This window comes from Marmota monax, unplaced genomic scaffold (genome assembly GCF_021218885.2).
Source record: "Marmota monax isolate L192 unplaced genomic scaffold, Marmota_monax_Labrador192_F-V1.1 WCK01_AAM20220418_F8-fsc00215, whole genome shotgun sequence".
Lineage (NCBI taxonomy): Eukaryota > Metazoa > Chordata > Mammalia > Rodentia > Sciuridae > Marmota > Marmota monax.
The window spans coordinates 2,533,278-2,541,899 of NW_026695214.1; the positions used below are offsets into that span (position 1 = coordinate 2,533,278).

Here is an 8,622-nt window from a genome sequence, read left to right on the forward strand (position 1 = left end):
ATTGTTTTTTGAATTGGTCACCCATTCTTTCGCTCTTCCTCAGGCATGAGAAATTTCACTTACCTCTAAGCTTCAGAAGTTCCCCGCACGGGATGCCAAATGCCGAAGTCTGGCTGGGCACACAATCACGAGCCACCACACAGCTTGTAGATTCAAACAGCAACTCTTTATTCCCGAACTCACAGCAGCCGTCTACAATCACGTTCTGGGGAAATCCACGTTCTCTGCCCAAATCCACCCCCACTGGGCTTCTGTCTCCCAAAAAATACTGTCTGAATCCCGTGAGAACTCAAGGGGAACTCAGGCAGCAGGATATGCCCTATTCCCAGCAGGAATAATCTTAAACCTGGAACCACCCTAAACCCGGATAGTCCTAAACCGGGAACGCCCTAAACTCGGATCATCCTAAACCGGGAACACCCTAAACCCGGATCCGCCTTGGTCCTTGAGCAAGGTCACCTACATGCAATGTCACTGCAAAATGTCCTATTTCCACGAGTCCTTCCACTAAGCAACATGGGGTACGCTGGCAAGGAAATTGTCATACCTACTTGGCTAATGGCTCCCAGCATACTGAGATGAACATTTTTCTTTATTCTGCCATTGGATGCTCCTGGTTGATGTTTTGAATATTGTGACCCTTGCCTTCCACCAGCCAAAAACCACCAGCCAGCCCAGCGTGCTCATGAGGGCTCCTTTTGAGTAGGAACAGGTCCTGTTTGTGAGTATGTGTCAGGCTTGCCTCGGGCTCAGGGGACACATCTTCAATGTCTTTGAATTCTGACCTTTCCTTGCCAGGGTTTGAAGTCAGCATTTTCAATGTCAGAGGAAACGTGTCTGGTCTACTTCCTTTTCTGATCTCAGAAGAAGCGTCAGTGTGGGGTGGGTAGCTGTGTGTGTATCTGCTGGTGCATTCCATAAAGGCAGAGTGACAGGAATCGGTCTCTGCCTTCTCTTCTGCAGACTGGGATGGCCCCAGGTGGGCTGCACCACTGAGTCGCCCCAACAGCCCCGCCTCCCCTCCCCCACTGCTTCTTTTTTTTTAAATTTTTTTATTGTTGGTTGTTCAGAACATTACATAGTTCTTGATATATCATATTTCACACTTTGATTCAAGTGGGTTATGAACTCCCATTTTTACCCCGTATATAGATTGCAGAATCACATAGGCAGCAGAATACAACAGACACTAGTATCCCCCACTGCTTCTTTCCCTTGCTTTGACACGGGGCCTTGCTAGGTTGCTGAGGGGCCTGGACCGCCAGCTCCTCCCGCCTGGCCTCCTGTGTAGCTAGGTTTCAGGGGGGCACCATGCCACAGGCCCAGCTCAGCCACCTTCTCTGTTTGGACATTGTGGACACACAGTGCCTGCCACTGTGCTGCGTCATCCCCAGTCCTCAGGACAGCCAGCTGAGGGCCACTCCCACACTCCCTGGGGGCTCAGTGGGCCTGGCCATCTAGCTGTGGTGGCTGCTGACACTGTGACAAAGTGGGCTGAGGACTCCCCCTCACAGCAGGGCTCGCAGTGCTCAGGGCGTGGGATAGTCCCAACCGTCTCTGTGCGCGTGTCCCTCCTGAACGGTGTAGACTGGGGGTGCTGCCCTTCATCTGCATTTTCTAGGCTGCTGGAAGATGGCACACATGTTCCGTCATTCTGTCTGAGGCTCTGGATAGGCCACTTCCGTGCCCTCACCTGGGCCAGGTGCAGCTGCCCTCTCTCTGCTGGGGTCACTGTGACTGAGATTTGTAAATGTCCTCAGTGTCTTCAAGATCAGGGAGGTCAGTGGACTAGAAAGAGGGACCAAGGGAATGGAGTGGGGAGGGGAGGGCAGGGGGAAGTGCTGGGGATCCAAATGGAGAAACCTGTCACAGACAGTCATGGATATGCCCAACCAACCCCTGCTGGGTGACTGTCATGCACCATCAAAAACACCGAGTGCAGGTTTGCACTTACTCATTTATCGCACTTCTTTCTCTTTTCCCCCTCAGTAGGAACTGCGGTTACCTGTGTCTTCATTTGGAATAAGTTGACACACTCTCTCTATGTCTCCATAGGATCACAGAGGTCCGTGGTTTGAAGACTACTTCTCTCATTCATCTGCTCATGGCTGTGAATGCCCTGGGTTCAGGGTCATGGCTGTGCTCATGGCTGTGAATGTCCTGGGTCAGGGTCTTGTCTGTGCTCATGGCTGTGAATGCCCTGGGTCAGGGTCATGGCTGTGCTCATGGCTGTGAATGCCCTAGGTTCAAGGTCATTGGTGGTGCTTCATTCCCCTCTGTTCCCACCCTCTCTCCCTTTTCTGGTGTTCCTCTCCCCACTCCTGTATCACTGACAACTCCTTGTTTATTTGGAGGATCATGGTGTCACTTATCTACAGCTGCAGAACAAGGGGCCCCAAGTCCCCAGAGTCCCCTGAGTTTTCCTGAGGTGTCTGTGGAGGCTGGGCCACTAGTGAGTGTCCTTGGGGGCAGCTCCGGGGTGAGCAGGGGCCAGAGCAGCGTACACACTGGGCTCCGCTGGGGGCTGCTCTGCCTGGGAGGAGGGAGGGGCAGCGGCCCCCCGTCTGAGTGTCCATCTGCACAGCTGGGCGTAGGTCACGTCCTGGGGACCTTCAGATGCAGCAGCCTGGAGTGGGAGATGGTGAGAGGGAGGGTGTGTGCTTGGCACGGGGAAGCCGGGGGCCTGGAGAGGACAGCACCCACCTGAGTGTCCGTCTGTCTGTCCTCTGCGTCCTCTGTGCCCAGGAACTGCCCCAACAGCGGGGGGAGAGGGGAGCTCCCACCCCGCCTGAGTCCTGAGTGCTCCACCTGGGCGTATGTCACTCCCTGGGGGTCTCCGTCAGGTGGGCCCTGCAGCAGGGACACAGTGAGACAGACGAGTCCCCTGAGGTCCACTGGGGCTCTCCTCCAGCCACTTTGCACTGTGGCCAGAGTGACCCCTCAACAATCTCAGATTACGTCACTGCTCATGGGGTCTCCAGGGGCTTCCAGCCTAGAGGCCTGGAGGCTCCTCCTGCAGCTCTGAGCTCTTACCCCACACGCCCAGCCCTGCTCACTGGCTCCAGCCCCACTCCCCCCTTCCTGAAAGAGCCTGCTGCTGCCTCAGGACCTTGGCACCTGCCGCGTCCCCTGCTGCGGCTGCTCGTCAGGCACCTGTGGCCCTGTGCCCCCGGCTCATCAGGGCCCTCCCGGCCCCGTCCCTTTCTCTGCTTTAGTTCCCTTGTGGCTCTGCTCTCCTGAGGCTGCGTTTACTTCATGTCGGGGCCCAGGTGAGCTCAGGGGGCGGGGCTCTGCTGGCTCCTGCACCTGCAGCCGACCTGGAGCCGGTCAGGAGGGAGCTCCCTGAGAACAGCTGGACGGAGTGTGGGGGAGCCTCGGGGACGGTGGCTCATGTATTCCTGGTCCTCGGAGGCCCCAGGAGACGCCAACAGCCAGGCCCAGGAAGGGCACCCGAGTGGCCACAGGGAGGGAGGGGGCAGCCTGGTCATCACTGAGGGTCAGCGGTGGAGGACAGGGACATGGCCGCTGGGCTGAGCGGGAACAGGGAGTTCTTGGTGCCTGGGGGGGGTCTCACCCGACTGTCCAGCTCCACCCCGTCCTCAGGCTGAGGGTCCTTCACAGAAGCATCTGTGGGGACAGAACGGGGTCGTCTCCTGGCCAGAGCTGCTGGGGCCTCTCAGTCCCCCAGGCCCTGCCCTGTCCCAGATGGGGACACAGAGCCAGGGAGCCGTGGTGATGTCCCCAGGTCCCCAGTGTGGGTCAGCCACTCAGCCTGAGCCCCAGGCCCTCCCGCCTGCCCCTCCTGCCCCCACTGGGAGGTGCTGGGACCTGGGCTCCCCCTCCCACCCCAGCCCCCTTCCCTCACAGAGGGCTTCTTCCTGGGCCGCAGGGGCAGCCGCTGGACGGGATCTGGGGAGACAAGGGGGTGTCAGGTGGCAGTGAGGGACAGTGGGGGAGACAAGGGGGTGTCAGGTGGCAGTGAGGGACAGTGGGGGGAACAAGAGGTGTCAGGTGGCAGTGAGGGACAGTGAGGGGGGGACAAGGAGGTGTCGGTGGCAGTGAGGGACAGTGGGGAGAGCAAGGGGGTGTCAGGTGGCAGTGAGGGACAGTGAGGGGGGGACAAAGAGGTGTCAGGTGGCAGTGAGGGACAGTGGGGAGAGCAAGGGGTTGTCAGGTGGCAGTGAGGGACAGTGGGGAGAGCAAGGGGGTGTCAGGTGGCAGTGAGGGATGGTGGGGGGGACAAGGGGCTGTCAGGTGGCAGTGAAGGACAGTGGGGGGACCAGGGGATGTCAGGTGGCAGTGAGGGACGGTGTGTGTGGGGTCCAGGTCTGGAGCAGGAATCACCTCTTCTGCTGGCCTCTGTCCTGGGGCCCTGGCTCTGTGTCCCCTGCAGGTCCCTGGAAGCCAGCCTCTGTCTGGGCTGCATGAGGGGACAGTCTCAGCCCCAGGGGGAACCGCTGGCCCCCACAGGCCACCGCAGGGGTGTGAAGACCCCCTCCTGTCCCCTGAGAGGGAAAGGGTGCACACCTGCCGACATTGGTCTAGAAGCCGCGAGCAGGGGACTGCTCCTCTCTATTTCCTGGGGAGTGTTTCCAAGTGACCTGTCCCAGCGGGCAGGTTTCCCTGGGGCTGCTGCCCTGAGCCCACCCTCGCCTGGCCCATGGGGAGGCCACCGCCTGCTGAGAGCCAGGTCACCCAGTGCCACTCACCTGCCTTCCTGCGTCTGCTGTGACGCCAGAGGAGGAGGAGGACGAGGAGGAGGAACAGCAGGAGGAAGGCCACTGAGACCCCGACCAGAACCGGCAGGTGCCTTCCCAGTCCTGGGCACAGGTGTGGACGAGGAGCCACGCTGCTTACCTGAGCACCTACTGTGTGCCAGCCTGCTGGTCTTTCCACCTGTCACCTCCAGCCCTGTCACTCAGGCATCATGGCCCTGCCACCCACTCCCCAGGCACAAACGAGGAAACTGAGGCTCAGAGGGGGGTCCCCTGCCCAGTCACCCAGCAGGAGGCAGCAGAGCGGGGCCTGAATTGGGGGAGTCTGACTCCCAGTCTCCTTCTCTCCACCAGAGCTCAGCCCTGAGCTGGAGGGAAAGAGCCTGACACCCCGATGGCCCTGAGCCCCTCCCCTGCTCAGTGTCACTGTCACTGCACAGAGGGGACAGGGCCCTGCAGATTCAGGTCCTGGAGGCTTCCCTGGAGGCCCCTCTCCCAGCAGGGCACAGCCAAGGTCAGCCCTGAGAGGCACTTGAAGGTCAGGGCCAGGCCTCTCCTCTGCCCTGGGAGAAACTGAGGCCCAGACGGGAGGGGCTGGTCCCCGTCAGCATCTCCAGAGGGGGCTGCTCCCCCCTCAGCTCAGCCCCTGCCCTGGACCCCACCTCCCACCAGAGCCCCTCACTCACCACTCTGGGGTCCTGGGTCCGTGGGGGTGAGAGGCTGGTCCTCAGGGCCTCCTGGGGTGGGTGGGAGGTGAGGGCTGGGCTGCCTGCCCCCCACTTCAGCTGGCTGCTCCTCCCCAGGCTGGGCCCAGAGTCTCCTTTGCCTGGACCTCACCCTCATGCCTCCCAGCCCTGAGCCCCGGGGCCTGGAGTCCCCACCCACCTCTCCACCCCACCCAGCTCTAGGAACACCAGCCAGGCTGAGAATTAGATGACTGGAAGATGGCTTGGAGTCCAGCCCCCAGGAGACTCAGGAAACCCTAGGTTGGTGCCCTGAGACTCACCAGCTGGTGACCTGGGTCCTGAGGGTGGAGGGCTGGGTCCCCCAGAGGGTCCTGGGAATGAGGAGAACAGGAGGGTGAGGGGTGCAGGCTGCCCCTGGGGACTGTCTCTGCCCATCCTCCTACACCTGCCTGGCCTCCCCAGGACCCTCCTGTGCCCACCTGCACCTTCCTGATTCCAGTGGTGGGTGGGTGCACAGGCTGGAGGACCCCGTTGGCCCCTCCTCTCTGAGGGGTGAGTCCCACTGGCCGACCCTCCCTAGGGCCCCTCACTCCCATCCCACCCAGAGCTGTCCTGGGCAGGGCCCTGAGGGAATCCTTGAGCTCACAGAGGATGGGGTCAGGGTCACTCACCTGAGACCCCCAGGTCCAGGGGGGCACTGGGCCGTGACAGCAGGTAGGGGGATGAGCTGTGAGAGCCATAGCACCTGTAGGTTCCCCCGAGGGCTGGGGTCACAGCTGTCATGGAGAACTCTGCCTGGTGCCATGGGGCTCGGTACTCTGCTCTCAGATGCAGGGGGGGATCAGCTGCCCCCTCCTTGCACAGGAGGAAAGTGTCCATCTTGATCTGTGACTGACACAGCAGGGTCACGTTCTCCCCTGAGGACACTGTGGGACCTGGCTGCACTGAGAGGGAGGGTGTGACAGGGAGCTGTCCTAGAGAGAGGAAGGAGGGTGAGGGTGGCCCCAGCTTGTTCTGAGCTGAGACCTCCCCAGGGCCTCTCTCTGAGGACCCTGTGCTCTCTGTCTGTCTCATTGTCTCTGATTCTTCCTGTCCCTGTGTCCCCCTGTCTCTGTCCTCTCTGCCCCTCCCTGTCTCTCTCCCTCCTGGGACCCCACATCACCCTGGCCATCACCTCCTGGGGCTCCCCAACAGGGCTGTGCAGAGGCTGGGTCCCTGACTGCACCCTCTGTGCTCCTCACCTGAGACCAGGATGTCCAGGGGGTCACTGGGGGCTGACCACTCAGAGGAGAGGCTGTGTCCACCGTAGCACCTGTACCGACCCCCGTGGGAGCTGCTCACAGGGCCCAGCAGGAAGTCGGCCTGAGAGAGCCCAGCCTGGGGCTGCTGGGCAGGGCGCTGGGGGAGGTCCTGTGCCCCCTCCTTGGACAGAGCGAATCTGTCATAGGTGACGTCTGAGTGACACTGGAGGGTCAGGGTCTCTCCAGGGACCAGGACAGGGCCCTGCTGGGTCAGGAGGGAGGGCTTCCTGGACACCCCTGGAGGAAGAGGAGCCTGGGCTGAGGGCTGGACCCTGCCAACCCCCTGCCTCCCCCCGTCCTGCCTGCAGGTCACCCTCTCACTCCTGGGGACTCTGGTGAGGAGACCCTGATTCTCTCCCCTTTCTCTCACCTGGGGCCGTCCTAAGGAAGAGGCCCCCAAGTCCCTGCTTAATGTCCCCAACTGTGTCAGGGGAAGATGGAGCTTCCTCACCTGAGACCAGGAGTTCCAGAGGGTCACTGGGTCCTGACCACAACTGCGGGTTGCTCCTGAAATAGCCGTAGCATGTGAATGTCCACCTGTGGGTGGGGTTAACAGTTCCCACTGGGAACTGGGCCTGATACTGCCCACTGGGGTGTCGCTGTGAGTCCAGGGTCCAGGTGAGGTGGTGTCCTCCTTCCTTGGCAAGAACAAACCTGCCATATCCCTGCCATGAGCCACACTGGAGGGTCACCTTCCCTCCTGAGGTCACCACAGGGCTGGGCAGGGCTGAGATCCAGGGTTTGCTGTAGGTTCCTAGGAGAGAAGGAGGCAGGTGTTCATGGCTCCCTCCTCCCACACCACCCCCAGCTGGGCTGTGAGAGGGACACTCTGGGAGCAGACCCCCTCCCTGAGGGCAGAGCCTGGGGCTGGGACCCCTGAGTGTCCTCTCACCTATCATTACCACCAGCTCCAGGGGGTCACTATGCTCTGACCACCCAGCAGGGCTGAGATAGAGGCATTGATATCTCCCTGCACGGTGCTCAGTCATGTGCGGGATGGAGAACTTGGCCTTGTTCCTGGGGCCCAGTGGGCTCTGTCTGTCCCAGGGCCCTGAGATTCCCTCTTTACCCAGACGGAACTCCTGGGCCTCCAGGGGCCCCTCACACCAGATGGTCACTGGCCTTCCCCAGGAGATCACAGAGCCTGGCTCAGCCCACAGGGTGGGCTTGGGGAGGGTCCCTGCAAGGGAATCAGAGGCTGGGTCCCAGCACACCCCTCAGATCCCAGCCCTCAGCCCAGCCCCCTCCAGGCTCCCCAGCCTCAGCCCCCAACTCTGTTCACCCCACTGCCCAGGGTGGCTCCTGGTCCCCAGGAGGAGGACCTGGACAGCTGGGGACACTCACCTGCCTGCCCTCGGGTCCCGGGGCCCAGACTCAGCCCTGGAAGAGAGTTCCTGTGAGAGGGGAGCCCCTGAGGCCTGAGCAGGCCCTGTCCCCCCACAGCCTCCTGGGCCCTGGGTCTCCTGATGGCCAGGGCCTGGCTGTGGGCTGACCTCCCAGAACAGGGTGTCCCCTCCCTCCGTCACATCTCACCCAGGCAGAGCAGGGCCGTGAGGGTGGGGGTCATGGTGTGTCCTCCCCGTGGTCCCAGGGTCCAGATGGAGGAGGTCACAGAGCTGGAGGACAGACACACACAGGGCGTGGCCACTTGGAGGCCGGGTTCTGCCTGTCATAGGGCTGTCACATCAGCTGCCCACAGGAAGGGGAACTGCCCCCCCCCAGAGCCTGGCTCTTGTCCCCAGGACTGGGTGGGGTGGGCCTGGGCCCCCTGCAGGCGGCTCAGATGGGTGTGCGCGTCCCCTGAGAGCTGGCTGCTGGCCCGAGGTCCTTTCCACCCAGGAGTGGACACACATTTCTTGCACGTCACTGAGAAGGAGAGGTCGGACCCCAGTTTTAGAGCACGGATGCTCCCAGCTCTCA

General features: G+C 61.6%; 1 protein-coding gene across 10 annotated transcripts; it reads right to left on the minus strand.

Annotated features, from left to right (window-relative positions):
- Positions 1 to 2,326: 2,326 nt before the first annotated feature.
- On the minus strand, positions 2,327 to 8,420 carry LOC131423135 (leukocyte immunoglobulin-like receptor subfamily A member 6). 10 transcript variants are annotated; one of them, XM_046430790.2, is made up of 14 exons: positions 8,236 to 8,417; positions 8,047 to 8,082; positions 7,772 to 7,882; positions 7,154 to 7,456; positions 6,643 to 6,939; positions 6,073 to 6,375; positions 5,722 to 5,772; positions 5,402 to 5,452; positions 4,710 to 4,820; positions 4,345 to 4,420; positions 3,866 to 3,909; positions 3,575 to 3,627; positions 2,704 to 2,850; positions 2,327 to 2,626 (listed from the first exon to the last, which is right to left on the minus strand). In XM_046430790.2, exons 1-14 carry the CDS (start codon positions 8,267 to 8,269, stop codon positions 2,450 to 2,452), a joined length of 1,794 nt encoding a protein of 597 aa, XP_046286746.1. In that variant the 5' UTR covers positions 8,270 to 8,417; the 3' UTR covers positions 2,327 to 2,449. The 10 variants fall into 10 exon arrangements, 8 of the variants coding, with proteins under 8 accessions (XP_046286746.1, XP_046286738.1, XP_046286750.1 ...); XM_046430782.2 differs by having other exon boundaries at positions 7,595 to 7,882; positions 8,236 to 8,415; XM_046430794.2 differs by lacking the exon at positions 7,772 to 7,882.
- Between the last annotated feature and the right edge of the window lie 202 nt (positions 8,421 to 8,622).